The sequence below is a fragment of the Melopsittacus undulatus genome, chromosome 4, assembly GCF_012275295.1.
Source record: "Melopsittacus undulatus isolate bMelUnd1 chromosome 4, bMelUnd1.mat.Z, whole genome shotgun sequence".
Classification (NCBI taxonomy): domain Eukaryota; kingdom Metazoa; phylum Chordata; class Aves; order Psittaciformes; family Psittaculidae; genus Melopsittacus; species Melopsittacus undulatus.
In genome coordinates, this window is record NC_047530.1 from 36,215,103 (window position 1) to 36,237,854 (window position 22,752).

General features: G+C 46.5%; 1 protein-coding gene across 5 annotated transcripts in view; it reads right to left on the bottom strand.

The window, feature by feature from the left end:
• FLVCR2 (FLVCR choline and putative heme transporter 2) overlaps positions 1–22,752 on the bottom strand; it is a 37,780-nt gene that overhangs the window by 5,234 nt on the left and 9,794 nt on the right. For 3 of the 5 annotated variants that reach the window (XM_031048790.2, XM_031048789.2, XM_031048786.2), the window contains exons 2-9: positions 18,694–18,835; positions 17,304–17,444; positions 12,923–12,990; positions 12,057–12,160; positions 5,853–5,963; positions 2,950–3,055; positions 2,377–2,488; positions 1,902–1,957 (exon numbers count right to left, since the gene is read on the bottom strand). In XM_031048790.2, coding sequence (XP_030904650.1) covers positions 1,902–1,957; positions 2,377–2,488; positions 2,950–3,055; positions 5,853–5,963; positions 12,057–12,160; positions 12,923–12,990; positions 17,304–17,444; positions 18,694–18,835 — 840 coding nt within the window. Of the gene's footprint in view, positions 1–1,182; positions 1,378–1,901; positions 1,958–2,376; positions 2,489–2,949; positions 3,056–5,852; positions 5,964–12,056; positions 12,161–12,922; positions 12,991–17,303; positions 17,445–18,693; positions 18,836–22,752 lie in introns of those variants that run through there. The other 2 variants (XM_031048788.2, XM_031048787.2) reach the window with 2 other exon arrangements.

Below are 22,752 nucleotides of genomic sequence, written 5' to 3' on the forward strand. Positions count from 1 at the left end.
TCATGTGTAAGTAAAAGCATGCGTAAGGCAGCTATCTCATGTAGAAAAGTTCCAGTACCTGACTCCAGAGCACTCCACAAAGGCAGAACAAAATGCCCAAGCCCCACTGGCTGCTCCCCTGACTGAGGCATCCATGTTAGTGCAGAACACTAGGTTTAGCCTACCCTCAGTTGGTTGAGCACATGGGGTTGTTAAGCTTGAGAAGTACCCAGGTGAGTTCAGCCTTGTGGAGGCCACATTTGGGAGTGTGGTGGGGTGTCTGTCACAACTCCCTCAAAGCACAAGTCCTCAGGGGGAAGGAGCTGCCAGTGAAGTTTTTGCCTGATCGAGACCTCTTACCTCTCACACCCCCCTCTAGTTCTTAGCTGTCAGTTCTGGGAGCTTTTAGTATTATAGAAATGACACCTGTATCACATTTGCTCTGGTCTCAATGCCATCTACTCTCCAGCAGCAAGCTTTTACAATTGTATTTATACAAAAAGATTTAGACTAAAAATGGCTTAAGTAAAAGTGTACAGTTCATCCGGCAAGAGAAGTGATTGATGAAGGGAAAAGGCCTTACTACTCCTAAGCATCATGCCAGCGGATCTTGCTATTTCCTGGGCCTTTCACATACATGGCATGAATTAACTCACAGTGCCACCAGCACCTCTCATTACAACCCTGCTGCCTCAGAGCTTGCAGAGGATGGTTTGGCCTTACAACTCATTTTTTGTCTTTGACTTCAGCAGATTAATTGCAGGATACAAGCAGTTTTGCATACATTAAAAGAGACTGGTCTTTACCCAGGCTCAGCTTAGTTAAGTGTGTTCCAGCCCCATTCATACCAGAATTCTGGCAGAGCAGTTGCCTTCTAGTTGTCCCATAGACCGTGATGCTTACCACTGCTAAAATCACCCAAACTTGCAAGCCTCAGAGCAGGAAAAAAAAAGCAGGAATTCTTCTTAAGTTATGACAGTGGGGCAGGGGGTGAGCTGCTTTATCCAAACTAGATAAATTGTACAGTATTACTCCAACCCCACCTAGCCTAGAATTATATTTGCAAGAATTACTCAAGGTGACATTAATTCTCTTCACTTATCTTACTGCCTTTGTGTTCAGAAAGTTCAGTAAAAATAAATGAAAAAATAAAAACCAAAATAAAAATAAAAAGCATATATTTTGTAATTGAAAATCCACCTCCTTGAGCAGCCAGCCGGAGCAGAGCAAGATGTTCTGGTCTCTCTCTGGATCAGACTGGTTAGATTAGCTGGAGGAAGGCAGCACTGTCTTCTGAAAAGAGCTGACTCGAGCCAGCAGAGACCTGAGCTTATGCACTTTGCTAGTCATGGTTGCTGATAGCTTCATGAACGATGAGTGGATGTTTCTGCTAATGTCCTAGAAGAGGAGCCCAGAGCAATAAGAAAGAGAACCTCAACCACCAATCCACTTCCTTTTCATGCAGGGAGAGCTTCTAAGAGAGCTGTCAGCTGAGGACAGGGAATAAGGGGAATAACCTGCCTTCCCAGGGGCCTGGAATGACAGTTACCCAGCTCTAAACAAGTGCAAAGCACTGGTAAGCTCAGTGCTTTGTCAGGGGAGAGAATTAAACAAGCACTGCCCTATATCTGATCCTAGCTGACACGAAGATGTGTGAAACCCTGCACACTCTCTGGGGACCAGAGCCTACAGATTCTGTAGTAGAGGCCCCAGCAGCTGGCAGAGCTGGGATCACACCACCTATCTTAAAATGCCAACAAGGAGCTTCCCCATGGGCTAGGCAAGAAGTGGTGGGATAAAAGAATCACAACTGCAGTCATAATTTGGAAAGGGCCAGCCTCATTCCTAGAAAGGAGAGAGGTTAGGCATTGTCCTTAGCAAATAGCAGGAGCACAGCAGAGATCAAAGGAGGATTTACTCACTGTCTGTTCGTTATCCAAATTGGCCTGCTGTCTGCGGAGATCAGCCTTAATGAATGCTGAAAAAGAAGGAGGAAGTGAGATGTGAAGGCAGTTAAGTCACCATGCAAAGCCCACATCAATTTCTCCAGGACTCAAAAGGGCAGCACAGGCCAAAGAGTAAACAGGAACATATTACAATGAGCAAGGGAAGTGATTCTCCTGGATGAGGCAGAGAGCTTTTCTGAAATAGACAGGATAGAGACTCTTTACTACACCATGTAGAACGTGCATCTTTGAGACTCCAGCCAGCAGCCAGGGCAAGAAGCCTTGGATCTTCTTTGTAGCACAGACCAGATGCTTAAAGGAGCACAGCAGTTATGGGACTGCTCTGTGGGTCCTGCCCTGTTCTGCAGGCACCACTACATCCAAAAGCTCTTCAATTCACATGCCAAGCCCAAGGGGAAGAGTCACAGCAGAGGAACACTGAAAACTTTACCTGTCATAATGGTTCCCAGTAACAGGAAGGCACAGAGAAATAGGTTTCCTGCCTTCGTCCCAAAGTGATCCATGATTTGCCCTTGGCCAATGGTGAAGGCAATACCAAAAATCTGCAAATAAACAGAGGCAGTGTCTAGCTGTACTATTATTGTAAAGCAGCCCAAACAGCTTCCCAGCTTTACTGACATATCAGAGCAGACAGGCCAGCCACAATGCAGGCCTAGTAGGGATAAAGTTTGGCTATAAACACATATCTGGAGGCACCTCCTTACAGCTGATAGGAAGACAGATGACCCTTAAGGCTAGAATGCCATTTCTCACTGGACAAGAGACTGTTAGGGGCAGTGCTGGAAAAGGCAAAGATGACTAGCATTCTGACATATTTTCCTAAGCAGAAACAGAATGGGTGCCACTACAGAAATGCCATGAGGAACATAATTGAAAAAAGCCAGGGTGCTTAGATCTGCAGTGCATTACAATAATCGTGGACAAGAAATAGGAGTCAAGGCTGGGAACTACGTTTTAACCTCTGCCTACAAAGAAACAAGCAAAAAGAGAACAGCACACCTACCTGTGCTGAGACATTTAGGAGGCCTGATGACGTTCCTTCTGATTCTGGGTATGTCAACTCTGCAGCAAACTCAAAGCCCAGGGGAAGGTATCCCGTCATGAAAAACCTGTAAAGAAACATGTGGACAGGAAGATGCAGGAACTAGGAGAAGGAAGACTGAAGAGACACAGTGTAGCCCATATGCCTTTTCGGGGGCTTCACTGACTGCACAGGCTGTTTTCCCTAGCACTGTCACAGCCCAGGCAGCTGTCTCACTCCCTCACCATGGCACAGGTCTTCCTCCTACCCAGAAATACCTTTGCCCACAGTCTCAAGGCGCAGAGGCAGGCCGGCAGGGAGCTGCCAGTTGCTACAACAAGGAATTAAAAGCAGCATCTCCTATAAGTATCTCTACAAGGCAACATCCCTAGCACAGTCAATAGCCACCCAGGCCCACATGCTTTTCATTCCTACCCATGGGTGTCGTGGTTTAAGCCCAGCCAGCAACCCAGAACCACGCAGCTGCTTGCTCACTCCCCCCCCCTTCCTCTCCCCACTCCAAACGTGGGGCACAAAGCCAATGAACTCAATTGTATGCTATTGCCTGCTATGTAGCACTTTTATAGCCCACAAACTAGATGTCTTCACGTCACCAGCAACCGCCCCTGACTTCCCTCCGACCATCATTCCAACAAAGACTGAACTTTGATGAAACCAGACGAGCTCAGCAGTGATGAATTCTGCGGTGTCAGCAGCAGGCAACAATCCAACACTGCACAAGGTCTCTCCTGCTCTGAAAGACTGTTACAAGAGATGGAATCTGACATCATGGTCTGGATGAACTCAGCAGCTTTACAGGGATTAGTCCATGCACTAAGGAATGATATTTCTCTCTCTCTCTTTGTGTGTGTGTGTGTATATATATATATATGAGACAAGAGTGATGGTATATTGAAAAATGTGGGATCTGAGCACAATGCAAATGACATGGAATAAGGGGTGGATACTGTCCTGGGTTCAGCCGTAGCAGTAATTTTTCTCCTTCTTAGTAGCTGGTGCAGTGCTGTGGTTTTGACTTTCAGCCTGGGAACAATGCTGATAATACCGATGTTTTTAATTGTTGCTCAACAATGTTTATTCTGACCAAGGACTTTGTGAGTCTCATGCTCTGCCAGGGAGGAGTGGAAGCCAGGAGGAAGCAGAGACAGGACACCTGACCCAAACCAGCCAAAGAGGCATTCCATACTGCAGTACGTCATGGCCAGTATATAAACTGGGGGCAGTTACCTGGAAAGGCTAGATCACTGCTCAGGTCAGGCTGGGTATCAGCTGGCAGGTAGTGAGCAGTTGTATTCTCTTCCCTTGTTATTTCCCTTATCATTCTTATTATTGGTGGTAGCAGCAGTGGTTTGTGTTATACCTTAGTTACTGGACTGTTCTTATCTCAACCCGTGGGAAATACATTCTTTCAATTCTCCTCCCCATGCCTCTGGGAGTGGGGGGAGGGAGGAGGGGAGTGAGCGAGCGGCTGCATGGTTCTGGGTTGCCAGCTGGGTTTAAACCACGACAATGTGTCATTTATGAAGCTGTGGTACCTCTCACTTCCCAAATGCTTTCACTTGATTAACTGGAACATTTCAGGCAGCTGAGCAGGGCCATGCTGATGTCCCTGACTAATGAAACACACACAAGAGAGAGATGGGAAGACCAGATAATTTTAGAATCATAGAACAGAATCATAGAATAGTTAGGTTTTGAAAGGACCTTAAGATCATCTAGTTCCAACCCCCCTGCCATGGGCAGACACACCTCACACTAAACCATGTCACCCAAGGATTCATCCAACCTGTAAGTGAACACCGCCATGGATGGAGCATTCACAGCCTCCCTGGGCAACCCATTCCAGTGCCTCACCACCCTTACAGTAAAGAACTTCTTCCTTATATCCAATCTAAACCTCTGCTGTTTGAGTTTTAACCCATTACCCCTTCTCCTATCACTACAGTACCTAATGAAGAGTCCCTCCCCAGCATCCCTATAGGCCTCTTCAGATACTGGAAGGCTGCTATGAGGTCTCCACGCAGCCTTCTCTTCTCCAGGCTGAACAGCCCCAGCTTTCACAGCCTGTCTTCATACAGGAGGTGCTCCAGTCCCCTGATCATCCTTGTGGGCCTCCTCTGCTCTTTTTCCAACAGTTCCATGTCCTTTTTATGTTGAGAACACCAGAACTGCACACAATACTCCAAGTGAGGTCTCACAAGAGCAGAGTAGAGGGGCAGGATCACCTCCTTTGACCTGCTGGTCACGCTCCTTTTGATGCAGCCCAGGATACGGTTGCTTTCTGGGCTGTGAGCGCACACTGAAGCTGGCTCATGTTCATTTTCTCATCAACCAACACCCCCAAGTCCTTCTCCGCAGGGCTGCTCTGAATCTCTTCTCTGCCCAACCTGTAGCTGTGCCTGGGATTGCTCCGACCCAGGTGTAGGACCTTGCACTTGGCATGGTTAAACTTCAGCCGGCTGGCATCAGCCCACCTCACAAGTGTGTCAAGGTCCCTCTGGATGGCATTCCTTCCCTCCAGCCTATCAACCGAACCACATTGCCCGGTGTTATTGCCAAACTTGCTGGGGGTGCCCTCAATCCCATTGTCCATGTCACTGACAAAGATGTTCAACAAGACCGGTCCCAACAACTATCCCTACGGGATACCACTCGTTACTGGTTTCCAGCTGGACATTGAGCCATTGACCACAACTCTTTGCATGCAGCCATCCAGCCACTTTTTTATCCACCGAGTGTGTCCTTAAACCACACAGGAACCACACACAGACAATGACTAGCTCAAATCCCACCATGATCTTTTCCTCCCTGCTCATCCCCTAGCAGCTCACATGCAGAGGAGAGCAGCCCGCTCGTGAACTTACCCCAGCACGCCTGCAGTCACAAAGACCACCCAGAGATGGCCTAAGCTCAGAGTGAAGGTGTAGGCTATCATTCCCACCAGAGACATGATATAGACGACAAGTGTTGTCTGTCTGCAAAGAAAAGCAGAGTCAGGGCTTTATTTAATCCAGTCCTCCTATTTGCTGACAGATCATGGTATAGTTTGCATAATGTGGTTAGTAAATAAACATTATAGGGGGCTTTGTTCTCTGTGGGGTTGGGTTGCATCATATCTGTAAGGAGCCACCTATGAAGCAGCCACAAAACTCAGATCCTACCATGGGCTAACAGGTCCTTGATCATACACTGTACATGCCTCTTGAGAGGGAAAAGAAGTGCCAAATAAAGAGATAATTAATCTTTTTTTAGGCACCCTCTGTACTATAACCAGTTGGACACATCTACTTTTAAGTAGGAATTGAGGGGGGTTGAGTACTCCCAAGCAGGAAAGCAAAGGGAAGCGGTGACAACACTGCTCCACTGTTATAGGCCTGTATCATCGCTGTCCAAAACACCTTTCATTGCTGCTCCTTTCTGTGTTTAAACTGCCTACAGCACTTGGAGAGGTGACGTGCAAGCTAAGTTACCCTCACAGCCTCACCCTCAAGCCAGGGAAGCGTTTAGCAGGGATAGTGCTAGTTCCACAGCCAGTGGCAGCTGAGATACAAGCTCTCATCTCTGGGCAGAGGGGACAAAAAGACCTTGTGCCCAGGAAGCATGCCAGGTAGGTCCTGGGAAAAGCCAGATCCTGGGAATTGCCAGACCTGCAGCCTTCCCACGCTGAGGAATGTCAGTGGTATTGCAAGACACATGCAGCAGCCCAGGCCAGCTTTACCAGAACTGAAACATTAGCAATTGTCATTCCTGATTAGACACCAAGGAAACTCTTCCTACATCCACAAAACAAAGCTCTTTCTAGTACAGGAGGTAGCAAGCAGCCCTTCACAGTACATAGGTTTGGAAAGGAAGGAAAGTTAAATCCTTTACCTGAATTAAATTCCACCAAGATCTTGAGAGCAGAACAGCTACCAGAGTTGACAGAACTTTGTGGCCATTGTCTTTTAGGAAGAAGAAGTTAAATGCACAACCACAAGCTACTTGTGTACCCCCTACCAAATTTTCGTCTTAATCCATTAAAGAATGTGTTTGGTGCCAGGTCCTAGAATTCTACTAAAGAAACTAAACCTCAACCTATTTTCACTTTTTTTTTTCTTTTTTAATGCAAATTACTACTGTCAAAATACAAACCCAAACAAGCAGCCCAGATCCTATTGTGTAAGAAAATATTTCAGTACACTGTATTGCTACAGATAAAGCCAGAATGTTCCAGCTAAAGTTCTGTCCTACCTCACTGCTGCAACGACTGAAGTCAGGGGAGCTCATGCTCATGTGTCAATTCTTATCCAAATAGAGGCTTAAGAAGCAAATTTCAGACTTCCAGCTATTGACTCATGCTTACAAAGGTTCACCAGACACATTTAATGTATTGCTGTGACAAGTAATTGTGTTTTGTATAAAAGGGGTAGGCAAATTCCTTAACCACCAATGCTGTATCATTTCTAGAATATGTTCTTTCCAGGGCTTTCATGGAGGAAAAAGTCATCAGTGAAAGCAGCATAAGGGGTCCACTTACTTCTGCTATAACCCATTATAGAGCTTCTACATGGCTGGCAAACAGTCTGGAGGCTGCAGAAGGAGAAGAGCTGAAAGACTAACAGAGGAGTTAGAAAGCAGCCCCAGAAAGTGAAACAGAAGCAGGTAAAAGCCTTCTTCTGATCCATACAGGTTCCTCAGATATCTCCCATGAATTGTTACTCCTCCCATCCCTTGACAAGCAGCCACAGAGTAACAGTAATGAATAGGAAAGGTGCTCAAGGCTGGAACTACAGTTCCCTGGATTGCATGGCCCAAGTTTGAACTGGGTGCTCCTCTCATAAGCAGGAGTCTCCAAATACATGGCAGTCAGTGCTATAATGCAGCGCAAGCCTTCAAGAGGTGCTGTGGCCCTAAGAAGCTTAGCCTCTGTCAGCAGGGACACCTGGAAAATGTTTATTATTTTTTTATCCCCACAGCCAGTTTTGGTCTTGGTGCAGAGCTCTTAGGACAGCCCCACAAAATCTCACACAGGTTTCCTAGGCTTATGGTTCAAGTACTCCAACTGGTTTGTATCTGATTCAGTCTGTCCTGACAGCTGCTAAGAGTTGCACTTTGCCCCTCATCTCCAGGCAAAGGTGATGAATGAGTTAGTGACCAGATGTGGTCAGGCCTTTGTTTCACATTGATGCTATGTCATCAGTCAAGCATCAACTTCAAGAAAGAAGTTCCCAGAACATGCAGCCCCCCATATGAGAACTAGAACAGGCAGGTTCACAGAAGCAGGCAACTGCTGAAGGTGTTCTCCATTGGAACTGCAGAACTAAGTGGGAAACAAAATGGAGATACCCATTTGACCTTGGCATGGGTACTCTATCTACCACACGTTAACTAGCTCTAAGAAACTACAAACTTTCCTCACTGACACCCATGAAGCATTAGGCTCCAGCATGACAAAATTAATCAACAGACCCTTATGAAACAGCAAGACCACGTGCTTGACTTGTGTGAAAATCACACACCAGGAAGCATCCTGAAATCATGCACTGACTGGCTGCCTTCTCACCACAGTTCCTAACTGGGACTTGAGCAGACAGCCCTGAATGTAGGTCCTGCTGCAGGAAACAGTCTCAAGCATACAAGCAGACTTCTGCTCAACCAGTCTTTAGCAAGACCCAGCTCCCCTGTGCTTAACACTGATGACAAAAAAGATTTACTGTCCAGTACTCCAAGCAAGTCTCAAAGGTTTTGAAAAGGGTTTAATTGAGACACAGGTAGACATTGGTGTGTAGGGAAACAAAAAAAAATCCTGGGAAAAGACACCAGCAAGTGGCCTTTATCACCATGTTCACTAGAGGACAAGAATGCTCTGTGGACCATAGGGGCATGGAAGAATGCCCTGTTCTCCTTGACAAGCCTCTTATCGTAGCCATAAATCTTATGGCAGAGATAAAAACACCAATGAGGAGAAGCAGATTCATGTCATTCTGGCTTTACTAGCCTGTTCCCATGATGGCCCTACAGGGACTGATAATTATAATTGTCTGGAACAGGCACCACCAGTCTCCCTACAGGCTGAGTAGTGCAGTGAGTGCAGACTGGAAATTACTGCTGGATCATCTTAGGACAATTGAGGTTAACCTACCTCTGTGCCCTGGGATTTGCAAAGAAAGCCAGTGCAGAGATGTTGAAGATGTGGAAGCAGTGCTACAAAAGCACCAGCTGCCAAGTCTCTGCGGGAGAGCCAGAGGGACATCCAAAAATGAGCTGATATCCTTGTCACTTTGGTGAACCTTAAAGCTGCCCTGCCATTTATCTGCCCTCCCAACCACATTCTCTTCCCTTCTGTAGAGACAGAGTGCCTACACAGTGAGAAAAGAGAGACCTTGGGGAAAAAAGCCAGCCAGGGCCAGCATCAGCTGGACTGAAATAGAGAGCCCAACTCCTGCTGTCCAGCTAACTTTAGAGGAAGCCTGAACTCTGTGTGTATATTGGGTGTTTTGCACACCAATCCTGCTTTTGGGACAAGACTAGAGTAAGGAATGGCCATGGCCCAGCCCAGCAGCATCCCACAAGGTCACTTGGATAAGAAAAGCCAAAGGGACAGGACCAGATTCACAGGGGACTGAAGATGCAAAAACACTAAAGCAACATCTGAAGCAACAAATGAACAAGGGGCAGGAGGCAGGCCACAGCCACATGCCACAGCTTTAACTGCTTACTGGGATGTTGTGTGCAGCTCGAGTGCTCTGCTGTACAGACTGGGATGACAGACAGCCTCCACAGGCTTTGCCATGAGCACATTCCAGCTTGTGCAAGGCTCTAAACAAAGGCTTTGTCCCTGTACTTCCAGGAGGATCTCACTGCTGAAGACACTGAAGTTAAATGCTGGAGAAGGAAAGAATTAGAGAGGGCTGGTTGGGTTTTTACCACCCTGTCATCCTTCAGTATTCAGTTTTTGTTGCTTTCTTCTTGTATGAAGGTCACAAAAAGAGGATAGCCTTGGTAAATCCTCTTTTGAGAGGAAAGCATATCTGCTACACAAGGACTAACCTGGAAAATGGCTACAACAAGATGATCCAAACTGCAAGCCAGGCTAGGCTGAGAAAGCACCTTTCAGTGGAAGAGACCCAAGTGCCCCCCATTCTCCAGTATCCAAGACTTTCCTCCCACCCCAAATTTTGACACACTTCTGGCCTGTACAGACCTAAGTTTAGAAAACCACTTGGGGTCCTTTGCCTAATCAATACAGACAAATGAATATTTCTGACATCTTGACTTACACAGATGCAGTGATGACAGCAGAGTGTGCTGTCTGGAACCAGCTGGACCCGAGGCCATGTGAACACTGACCCTGAAAGCAAAGTATGGCCAAAGAGATGTGCTGCTTAATCCAGTCCCCAAACCCCTGATTCTGAGCCAGACTCCCCTACAAATACCAATACACCAACAGTCTCCAAGTGTCATAACTCCTTCTCTCCTCTAGGACACGAACCTGAAGGATGTACATGGAGCCTCATTTAACCTGATATCAAAACACGCTCTTTTGAAGAGGTGGTTGTTCCCAAGAAGTCATGCCACCAGAGGCAGCCCCAGTTCTGGGACTGCTTGCTCATCACAGCATAACTCATGTTTCTGTATGGGCCAAATCTGTGCCTGCTAATTCCAAAAATAAGAATAGCACAGGGACTTGCCTGCCAAATAAAAGCAAAAATGCAAGGCCATTTGGTGCCCGAGTATGACAGATGGGGAAAGCCTGACTTAGCATAGCCTTACCCTTTCAAGGAACTGCTGATGGGACAGTAAAGATCAAACACGCGTGGAGAGCACTGTAATTCTTTCTCTCACTAACCTCCCCCTGCTTCCCCCAATCACAGCTGGATCCCATTCATTTGCTTCCCCCTCTCTCCACGCTGACTAAAAAAAGGACTTGGTATCTTTCCTTCCTGATTTTCATGTGCTTACCATTTAGTTCCTGACACTATCTGAGCAGCAGAGGGAAGGGGGAGGGTACCTACCTAGAACATCTGGCATCTTGACTGTTTAATTTTTAAATAGACTTTTAAATGGGGCTAAATAAAGACTCTGTAGCACTCAAAAATTTTGCTAGTTCCACATAAATCCACTTTGTGGGCTGAAATGGAGAAAAAAATTCTTAGCTGTGTTTTTCCTCACCTAAGGCTAAATCTATCCCCAGATAGTCCCTGGAGTCTGCAGGGTAATTTCAATAACCCTTTTTTTTTGCACTCTCAGTCAGTTGTGCCTACCTATGTGGTCCCTTCCAAGCAAGCAAGCATGGTCTTGTTTTCCTAGCCCGAGATACCAGGTAGGATAATGGCAGGGGGACTCCCCCAGGACAAAAGCTGCTGCAAGGAAAAGAACTCCAAAATTGCCTTCAGATCATCACCAGTACACCACCAGTAAAGCCCAGATAACAGATTATAGCACAAAGAGAGCAGAGAAACTGTAAAACTATTTACATGGACCCCAACATAAGACAGGAGAGGCACTGTCCATCCCTTGGGAGACCCTACAGAGGCATGTCAGTGAGATCTCAGTTCCTCAGGACTGGGAGCTCCAAGACATCCAAAGATTATTAATTGTCCCTTCACAAAAGGCAGGGTAAGCTGGCCAGATCTGCCTTCCCAAACCACCAAGCAGCAAACCCAGAATCATCCACCTGCTACCCCAATATTTGTTATGCCTGCCCTAAATTCAGCAACGCGCCCTCACGCAATGCCTCTGGGCACTGGATTCAATGTGCCTTTCACTAAGCCGGACAAAGATTCACAGAAGCTGGATTGTAAGGGCTGAGAAATGGTCTGGTACAGTCTTGATTCTGCTTGTGCCAAGAACTCTCTCATCCCTGACAAAGAGACTACTGGGCCATCTCATCCTCTCCCTATGCCTCCTTAGGGACCACTACTGTAGACTAACACACAGCTTTAAACTTCACTTTAAACTAACTGGATTTTTAAATCAACATTTTTTTCCTACAAACCCTCTCTGGACTGCTGACTTGCAGCTGCACAGGGTTGCTCCTTGCACAGTATGAGGGAACAGCACAGTCACTAGGAAAACAAGGAACTTACTTGTAGGTTTTGGTTCTGTCCAACCAGATGCCGGAGATCAGAGCCCCAGCCATACCCGACAGTACAATGGTGAGTCCAATCCTGCCAGCATTCACCTCCTCCCTCTGTGGCAAGACATACAACACACACAAATGCAGGAGCAAAGTCATAGCCAACAAGGAGCAAAATACAGAGAACTCAGGAAGAGACACCAACGTTGGTGTCCATACATGACTTCTGCTGGTAACACACTAACCAGAACTAGCCTTTACAAGAACACTTTGGGGCCCACTGTTAGCCAGTGCAATGCAATTCTGGTCCATGAAGAAAAGTGGTTTGGCACTTTCTCTGAGCCAGCCCAGAAAAAGAGGTGAACACTGGCCAGTGTGAACAGATACTCTCAGAGGAGTCAGCATAAACCCTATGAAGCTTGCTGTGTGGTGTTAGGACTTGGGCCAGATCAACCAGGAAACACTGGGAATCACTATAAGACAATACAGAAAGGAGCTCTCTGGCATGCAGCCCCAGCAGTAAACTTTATTTAGCTACTGAGGCACCCCACCCTTCTGCCACCAGAGCACAAGTGTGGGCAGCCCTCTGTATGGATGTCCAGGAAGAAATCACTGTGGGAACAGGGTGGAGGCAATTGCTGGAAGACCTTCTTAGACAACAATGCTGTCATTTAGAGTGTAAAGGAGCTGTCTTTGATAGGGCTCGCCAGCTTTTGCACAGGGTGGTGTCGAGAATTAAAGGAACTAATGCTCTCTTGCCAGCCAGCCAACTTGTGCCAGAGCCAGTCAGAAGTGCTGTGGCATTGCATTTCTCACAGACTATCCTTCAACAGCCAGTACAAGCATCAGAGGGTCATGAGGGTTGGATACACTTACTGGGTAGTGATGGATGACCATGCGGTTCAGCAGAGTGGACAGCGCATAGAAGCAACCTGCATTCAGACCTGAGAGGGGGATAAAAATGCAGCACATTCAGAACCTGCCACTCTCCTGCTGGGTAGCAAAAGGGTAGAGATTCAGGGAGAGGTATCTCTGGGGGCAGTGATCTATAACAAGGCTGCTGACTCTCAGGAGAGCCAGCCAGACTGATCAGACACAGGTTACTGAAAAGCAGACCAACCAAAGACAGCCAGATCTCAGCATGCACGAGGAAGCAACCTGCAGTTTCAGGATGGTTCTTACCTTGGCAGCTAGAGGAAGGGCTGTGCATATTTCTGGTACTGAGAGGGTCTTGCAAGTCCTTCATAGGGTCTCAACTCTCCCTCACACCCAGATCCATCTTTAGCATTGGAGTTTTCTCCTCCCCCCAGTCAAGGTAAAATACTAGAAAAGCACCTGCCTCAGCATTACACCTTTAGTAAAGACCTGGGATTCAATTAACACCAGTACCATTGACCTGTGCGGTTTCCTCCCTGATAAGAGCCTGATAGCACTCTCCCTCCTGAGAGCCAGTAAAAATCCTCTCCAAGGTGAGAAACACCAAAAGGCAAATAAGAGCAGAGCCAATGGTGAAGCACAGACAGCACTTCCCCCAGGCACCTGGTGGGGGTGTCTGCATGAGAAAAGTCTTGCATTTTAAAAGGCATCACTGAAGCCTGAAAAAAAAAAAAAAACTCAACTGTGAAAGTAATTGTCTTTCTGAAAGGGAAGTCAGATTAACTGTTACAGGCATCAGCCACCTGGTGAAGGTTTTTCAGTATCACCCAAGGTGAGAATGGAAACCCTTGGGTTGATACCGGTCAAGTTACTTAGACACTCTGCTCCAGCTTACATGCAACTCTGGTTAAGTTAAATGTCTTCCCAAAGAGCACAGAACCCAAGGGTTTTGCTCACAGTACAAGAGCATGCACAGGGGAGCCAGACCAGCAGTACTGCAACGGTCACACTCTCACCTTGGGTGATACTGAGAAACCTTCCCCAGGTGGATGAGGTCTGTAACAGTCAACACAACTTTCTTCTCAGAAAGTCATTTACATTTGCAGTTAGTTTCTCTTCAAGGCTTCAGTGGTCCTGATGGGGGAGGGATGGGGACACACATCTCACTACTGCAGCTCGCACATCTATAGGCTCCATAAGGAGGCATGGGTTTAAAAACTCTGGCACAGATGCCCAAAATCCTGAAAGAGCAGATACATGCCAAGTTCCCACTTCCTATTTTTCCTTTTTCAGCCTCAGCTAAAATGCAAATCACAATATATAATATAGAAGTGCAGTCTAGCAGGCAGAGCTTGAAAAAGGGAACAATATCCTGAGCTTCCCAGGTCCCTGACGACCTCCAGTTCCCCTGACCCTATAGTACTTGATAATCTGTGTGTGCCTAGCCCATCTTCCACTGGGACATTGGATACTCATTTCCCTACACAGCTCATGAAGTACTGTGAGGAGCCACAGGACTGGCAGCTAGAGGGGACATCACACTTCCTTCACATGCCCTCTCTGACAAGATTAAGCGGAACTCACTCCACAGCTTTATGACACAGAGAACAGATGATGAATCATATGCACGGGATCCCAAATAAGCCAATTTCTTGTGACAACACTCCCTGCTCTAAAAGCAATTATCAGGAGGTTACAGGAGAGGCTAGTAAACCGAGTGACAGGCTCTTTAGGTGAGAGGAATCCACCCAATCCTTTCCAAGAGTTACTCAGAAGGGCTGAAAACTCCAGCAGGGCCAGCAGTCAGAGAAAGGAAGATCTTGCAGCAAGGAGGCGCCCTTCAGCCTCAAAAGCTGGCTCTTTGCAATACTAGGCTATGGCAAAGCAGCCCACAAGACATTAATTGGGACTTCATCCTTCCTCTATCTCTGGAACACACCGCTCACTGGGAGACACCGCATACTGCAATGCCAGGACACGGAAGTGTGGCAGATCAGCACCATCCCTACTACTACCCACTACTCCTTCACTTCAAAGCTGGACATGAACAGTTCATTTACCAGTCATTTATGTTACCTCTACTTCTCACCCAGCCAAGAGAACAGTAGGCTTGTGGGGACAGCCAGATGCTGCTCTGGTAGCTGATGCTGTCAGTACCCCATCTTCACAGCAACTCTGTGAGGCATGCGATACCCAAGAGAAAGAAGGGACCCTGCTCACAGCCTGGACAGAAAGTAATGCAGAGTTGGCACCAACACTTGGCACTAGAGTAAGGCAAAATATTCTAAGAATCAAGACAATGTACTGAATATGAAGTCTGGGGGCTGGCAAAAGTTGTAGGTATTCCACATGTCACAGTTGCTCAGTGAAGTTTCTCTGTAAATTACATATGTTTGAATGCCCATGAAACAGGCAACAGTTGTTTCCAGTGGGGTAGTGCCCTTTTCACAGGTCTTTCCCACCCTTTTCCTGCCTACCGCCTCCCAGCAGCAACATGCTTTCCAATGCAGAGCCCAACCCAATAAACTCATAGTTTGTTAACACCCATTCCAGTTTATGTCTCAGCTTTATGAAAGCAACGTCTGCAGCCTTTGGGAAAAGCCTGTCTGAGGGCTTTCCTGAAAAACAGCTCACTAGGCACAACATAGCCACAGTGCCACCAACGCTTCCAGTGCTGCAAGTCCTACCCCAGGAAAGCGGCTGGCAGCTGCTGGTAACATCAAGACCTTAAGAGATCTGCAGACCTGTTCTGAACTGGTACCATGTAAGGGCTCCCACTCTTTCTACAGCCAGAGAAGATGAACAAGAAGCAGGTTTCCCACTCTCCCCCCAAGACACACTATGTGAATACAAAAGCCTGTAGCTATCTTTGTGTTGCTAAGAAGGATGACTCTTGCACTCCTGTGGCTGCAGATGTGTTACATCTTGGCCAGCATAACTTTTGACTTGAGTAGGAAAAACTGTCCCCACTTTCAAGCCAGACTAATTACAAAAATAGTTTCACTGCACAGTTCCCTCTCTGAGTAACAGTCACCATCTCAAGTCAAGCTAGAGAGTGACTTGAGGCTGATACAGAGGAACAGAATAAAGGCACAGACCAGCAGAGAGACTGAATCAGAAGCCACTGAACTGCCTTTCCATGTCTTTTTGACAGCCAGAAGGGAATTATCTCAGGGAGGTCAGATTCTAAACATACTCTTCACACCAGAAGCCCTCCTCTCTCCTCTAGAACTCATTTACATCTACTAGAACAAGTGCTTTCCCCCTTTCTCTTATCTAAAGTGTGTGAACTGAGCAGATGACACAATCCAATTTTCAGACAGTCTACCTGACAGTTTTTCTTATCTCTGCTTTCTCAGAGGACATCACGTACTACCAAACAAAATAAAACAAAAAGCCAAACCAGCAACTTCAATGCAAACCAGTAGAGCTTAAGGGCTACTCAAGAGGGGCACTGGAAAGGGAGCAGAGAATTCAACAACTCTGAAGACCATTAGCACCCTCAGCAGGTACAAAGCCACAATCTCATTCACTCCAACTGGCTACTCACCCACCAGGTTCTTCAGGCACAAATGCTGGCAGAGCAGCAGAGCTTCCAGCACTAATTAACTTTCCCCCTGAGGAGCTTCCACAGCAAGCTGGCAGTAAGTGAAGACAGAACTCCCTGCAGACTAGCTGGCTACAATATATCCTATTATGCAGCCAGGTATAGGCCACAATGACCTTTTCTGCTAAAGAGAAAAATACTTTTCCATATGACAATTCAGCATCTGGAACAGATTCAACACATCACACTGCCCTCAAAGAAACAGACCAAGACAGCTGAAGAGAAGCAACCAGCAAAGCCATTATGCACAGACAGATGGCAAAAGATGACATTCTCCAAAATCCTTCCTTCCATTTGCTTCATATGAGGAATGCCAAGGAAGCTGACACAGTCTGCACTTGTGCATACTCCATGTGATCTCTGAGATGTCTGGCAGCCATAACCTTGCCTTGGGAAATTACCTTCACTCAGTGCTGCGACTTGCACTTGTTTACACATAAGCTCTATACATTTCTTAGGTAAGCAATTAAGATTAGTTCATTGCAAATAAATAACAACAATGGAATAGAGAAATCCCCTGAACAGAAAACTGTCAAAGACCAGGAAAACACTAAGGGGAGTGTATTGTCATGTGTGTGCTTGTCTTGCTTTTGTTATTCTCTAGGCATTTGCTTGTAATCGCTACTGGAGATTACTGGGCTAGAAGAACTTCTGGTCCTTATGAGTCTCTAAAACAACCCAGGCTGTGTACTGCCCCAGCAGATCATGAAGAGGGAGGGAGAAGTTAAGCATGTCTAGCAGCGACAACTGCACAGAACAAAGGCCAGACCTTACCATAAGTGACCATAAGTAGCATGAAGTTGGTATTGCGGAACAGACGGAGGATTGATTGCATGTAGGAGTACTCCTCCGTCGGTCTTGACTGGATCAAGGCCTGAGCTCGGTTTGGAGGGTGTAGAGGCTTCTCCTTGAAGACTGAAACCAGACACAAAGCACACATGTTTGCAGCAGCACAATCAGGGAGCCTGAGCATCCACTGTGAGTATAGCCATTTGAGGTATGGCCGAGGGGCTAGTAAAAGCAAGCGTACAAAACACACCATCATCATTAAGCTTTGATCTCCATACACAAATTTATCCAGCAGTAGCAGAGAACAGGGTCTTTCAAATAGTAACTCCTGCCACTGGGAAAACACTTTGCCTTCAAGTAGCTTTTTGTGTAGGCAATGACTGGCGTAAACAAAAGAGTCTCAGGACTAATGATGCCTTTGTCTCTAGGAGGGTGGCCGGCCAGCAGTGTTGCATGGAGTTACAAAAGCATAAGTGAAATGGGAAAAGCAGCTGGCAAAGGTGGCCTGGTGCCCTGCAGTGGCCAGTGCCTGCAGAGCAATGACCTATGCCAGGTTCTGTTTCAGGCCTGGCACTTCTTAGGCTGGCCAAGCTATCTGCTGTCCATAACTAGCAATAAAGTAGCATCTAGAAATCCAAGTCATGGATCATACTGCTGTACCAGGTGCTAGACAGCCATTTTTGTACTTTGCTTATTCCTTGCCCCATATTCTTTAAAGCCTACATCTGATTCAGCCACCAGGCAACAGGAACAAGCTGGCAGGAAACGCCTAAAACAACCAAAACCATGGATTTTATCAGACAAGTTCTGCTCTCCAATGAGCATGCCAGTCTTTCACGCCAAAGTTTTGGCTTCCATGTCACATGTTAAGCAAGCGAGTTGTACCTCTGGTGTCCTGATACTGCTCTTAAAGCCTCCTTCTCTCCACTCACAACTGGTTACCTTTTTTTCCCCTGGGAACAGCTTGCTCCAGTGATAACATATAACCTGACTCTTCCTCCCTTCCCTTTAGAGGTAGTTAGGTCCAAGACACAAACCCAAGTCCCAGCACCCTGTTTGCAGGCAAGATGATCTGTGAACCTCAGAAGATTTCTGTTAGCTTTCAATGGACTTAATGCATGCCAGAGTTTTATTATGAAGGCAAAGGATAAATCTAACAATTTGATAGGTGCTCCCAGAACTTCTTGTACTCCCTTCTGTATGTGCTGTTCATCAAGGGATTGAAGCAGCAAGATATGGTATTGTATGACCCTGTCAGCTGTGTGCTAGGACACATCCCAAGATGTCCTCCCCACCCCATTTAACAGCACACAGGCCCCTCAAACAGAGGCTGATCTTCTCAGTCCCACCTAGTTTCATTATGCCACCTCCTTACTTATGACGACCAGGATGAACAGGGCTGTTGCTACACCTGCAGTCATGAAGAACATGATGCTGATGTGGTAGGCCAGCTTCTCTGCATCATCCACATTGGGAACCAGAACTGGAGGAACCAGAAAGCCCACAGCGATGCCGAGCTGAGCAGGAGAGGGGACAAAGAGAGATGTGACATGGAACCACAATACTGCCACCACCCCACAGCTCAGCCCCCTGATGCCCACTAAGGTGAAAATCTTTAGCATCCAACAGTTAAGAGATAAAAGGCAGCTACCCATTGCAATTAGGCCATGAGAGGTCCCCCCACTGCACTCACAACTGTCAGGATATTCAAGGCAAGGTTTTACAACAGAATTGAGCAAAATGACTACCCACTCCTGTGGAAGTAGAGTTCTTGCTTCCCCTGTCCTCCCATCCACACATGCTCCCATCCACACACACATCCCACTCCTTATCTTGCACCTCTTCTGGTGCTGGCCTGATGACCTGGGAATCCAATTTTGCTCATTCAAAAATGGCAGAAAACAAGACCATCAAAGCACACCGCAGTTATTTGCTGTGTTAATGAATTGAACCAAATTATCTTCCAGTGAGAGAAGTGCAGAGGCCTAGAACAGAAACCTGCCTATTCCTAATGAGTGAGATACTCATCTAGCACAAACGCTTTATGACAGTTTCCTAATGAGCCCCCTCCTTAGACAAGGCTCAGGCTATGACCAATAGAAGAACCCAGAAAAACAAGGTTGAGAGCAAAGGAAGTGTTGATGGCATGTATCCTAAATGTCAAGGTTGCTTGATGGGGTTTGGCAAGTGTCCCTGGATAAAATGCTTGGCTCTGAAAGGCTCCAAGACACCCTGGAGCTCTAGCCTCTCGTATGCAGAGCCACACAGGTGCAGCTGAGGGGCTCCTGCAGTGACAGTGCACACTTTAGTGAGGACATTAGAGTTTTTAACTCCACAACTGTTTCTCCAGGAAAGTGACAAGGAGCTGTAGCAGCACAGACTGCCACACCAGTAACTGCAACTGACAGTGGCACAGCTCTTCAGTGGCACCCTCAAATAGGAGAGGGAGGGAAGTCACTTTGGTGCTCAGGAGCACACTCCTCATAAAGGGGGAACCAAACTGCACTCAGTACACTCCTGAGTGCTTTAAACACAAGAGGAGCCTATAAATGCCACTTTCTCCCCTTCTTCTTGCTTTGGTTTTGTGGCTGAGCTCCTGTTGCTTCAGGGTTTGTGGCTGAGCTCCAATCACTGTTTGTTCTCAAGAGTATTTACCTCTTCCCCTGGCCCTTCCCAGCACCTGCAGCCCTCCCAGACATCAGAGAAAGAGCCACACTCGAGTTCAGCTCCTGCTTGCTCTCAAGGCTCTGCACACTCACCCATTTGGGGCAAAAGCAGTTTTTTGTTTTGGCAACACCCTCATTTCTGCTATTTCCCAATTTGAGCCTGTAGTGGCTGTTGTGGACAATGACAAGGCACACACAGCATCCTCCAATAAGATGAAAGGACTCAGAAAGCACCCAAGAGAGAGATGCCAAGTAGCTGTGCAGTTGTTCTCATACTTGCTTGAAAGAGATTTCCAATCTCTTTTGCAGATTGTACCATTTGCCTGGAGACGGGAAAGCACCAACAGTACCAGAATAGTGCTAACTGAACCAACACAGACTAACTGCATAAAAAAATCCCACCCACAGTGGTTATTCAGCTACACCAATACAGCCCTTATAGAGCCACTGCCCTCATCATAGTAAGAGTGGAGGCAGAAGGTATGCAAAACATAGACATGAAGATATGGTCAAATTAAGCCAATTGAATTTACTGTTTCTTTATAGGAAACATTAGATCAATAGGAATCAATTAGCACGACCATGACCTGTTGTCCCTGTATAATGGACTGTTTATTCCTCACTAACTGAACAGCAGCAAGACAGCACCACTAGCCAACTGCTGCCCTACAGAAGGATCCTGCAGTACTCCCTGGAAAGGGTCTGTTACTCCACAGGTATGGACAGCAAGGACTAAAAAATGCAAGGACTATCCTACCCATTAACTACACCCAAACATGTCAGCATACAGAGCAGAATGACCCAGGAGCCCCTTAACCCAGGCATGAGTTCAGACATACTGCTGCATGCTAGCAAAAACTTCTTGTGCCTTCTGCATGCTTTCTCTGACATATCTCCATGTTTCTAGGATGCTGACGGAATCAGTTTGGAAGACCCACTCACTGTCCAGGATCGAGACCACAGAACAAATATGTTTCAGGTGCCACATCTGGTAGCAGTGATAAAAATCAGCCTGTGCTGATCAACCCCAGGAAACTGTCCACAAACTCTCTCCTCCTCTACACAGCTGATGGATTTCTGAGACAGGAAGCACACTTGTTTCAGTCAGAGCTATCTGCTAGATGCAGGCACCCTATTTAGCTTACAAACAAGTAACTTCCAACCACATCTAGCCAAGTTTGTCTCGAGTCAAGCTGCCCTGCACTTGGACCTTGCATAGCCTAGGTCAGGATCAGCAACAGGCATCTGTGCCAAGTTCATTTTTGGTGCTGGGTCATCACAGGCAGCCAGCTGGGAGAGTCACCAATCGATTATAGATGCGCCTCATAGGTTCAGGACATTGTCAGGAATTAAAACATTCAGGGTTGGCCCCAGCAACCATAGTAATAGAAGTTACATTTTATATTTCAGAGCAACTGGCATCATTAATTCTATGAAGATGAGGCCCCTTGACTTGACTAAAACTGAAGATTTCCTGCAGGGTACTCGCAAACCCTGGATTATTCACACTGTTTTTAGCAATGAAGATAACCTCTGAAAACCACGATGAATATTATACAGCCTTACCTTTCACAAGGAAATTTTTAGCCTGGTTCACAGCAGGCCAGTGTCCACATCACCATCAGCCCAACAGCCAACACTGTAACTAGTTAACCAGAAAATTTAAGGATGCCTTCACAAAGGACAAATAATTTTTCTCCCTTCTCCACACCTCTCATGTCTGGGCTGGGAAAATAAAGCAGTGTAAAAACAAGGATGGTTCTGCAACAATTTGTGCTACCCTCCTTACAGAGATCATCAGTCATTAGGGTTCACAGTGCAGTCCCTCTCACCAGTATACAAATTAGCATCTCCAACCTTTGTACAGGAAGAAAGTCCCCAAGACCCATACAGATAGGCTCCAGTTACCCAAACTTGACATAGCATACAGCATCCCCACTCCCAAAGCACAGACCATTATCCTGATCTCTGTGAATCTCTTCTTAGGAACCAGGCTGGTACTTTATTTTAAGGCAGCTTTAAGGTAATTTTTAGACTGAATACCAGGGAAATCAACAACTACAGCAGAGCATAGTGGTCAGATGACTTATTATTTAAAGGCTGATAAAGCATAGAAGGAATGTATTTCCTACCTGAATTTTTGTCAGGGACCATTCCCAACAACATCATATGGAAGATTCAAGCGTATACAAGAACAGTCAGCAAAACCAAGAGCAAGTGGCTAATAAGATGGTATAAATGTACCAAAAGTCATGAAATGGAAAATGGGATGTCCAATTTAAATTTAGCTGTTTGTATATGTCATGGGTTCAGCAGTAGCAGTCATTTTTTCTCCTTCTTGGTAGCTGGTGCAGTGCTGTGTTTTGACTTTCAGGCTGGGAACGGTTGCTGATAGCAAGTATGTTTTGAGTTACTGCTCGGGTGTTTGGTTTGTTCAAGGCCTTTTTTTGAGCTCATGCTCTGCCAGGGAGGAGGGGAGGCCGGGAGGAAGCAGAGACAGGACACCTGACCCAGGCTAGCCAAAGAGGTATTCCATACCATAGCACGTCATACCCAGGATGTAATGGGGAGAAACCCGGAAGGGCTGGAGCTCTGGGGGGATGGAGGAGGTATCGGTTGGTGCTCGGTCGGGCAGGGTGGATTGAGTTATGGGTTGGTGGCTGGTGAGGTGTTGTATTCTCTTCACTTGATATTGGTTTTATCATTATTATTTGTAGTAGTGGTAGCAGTAGTGATTTGTGTTATGCCTTAGCTATTAAACTGTGCTT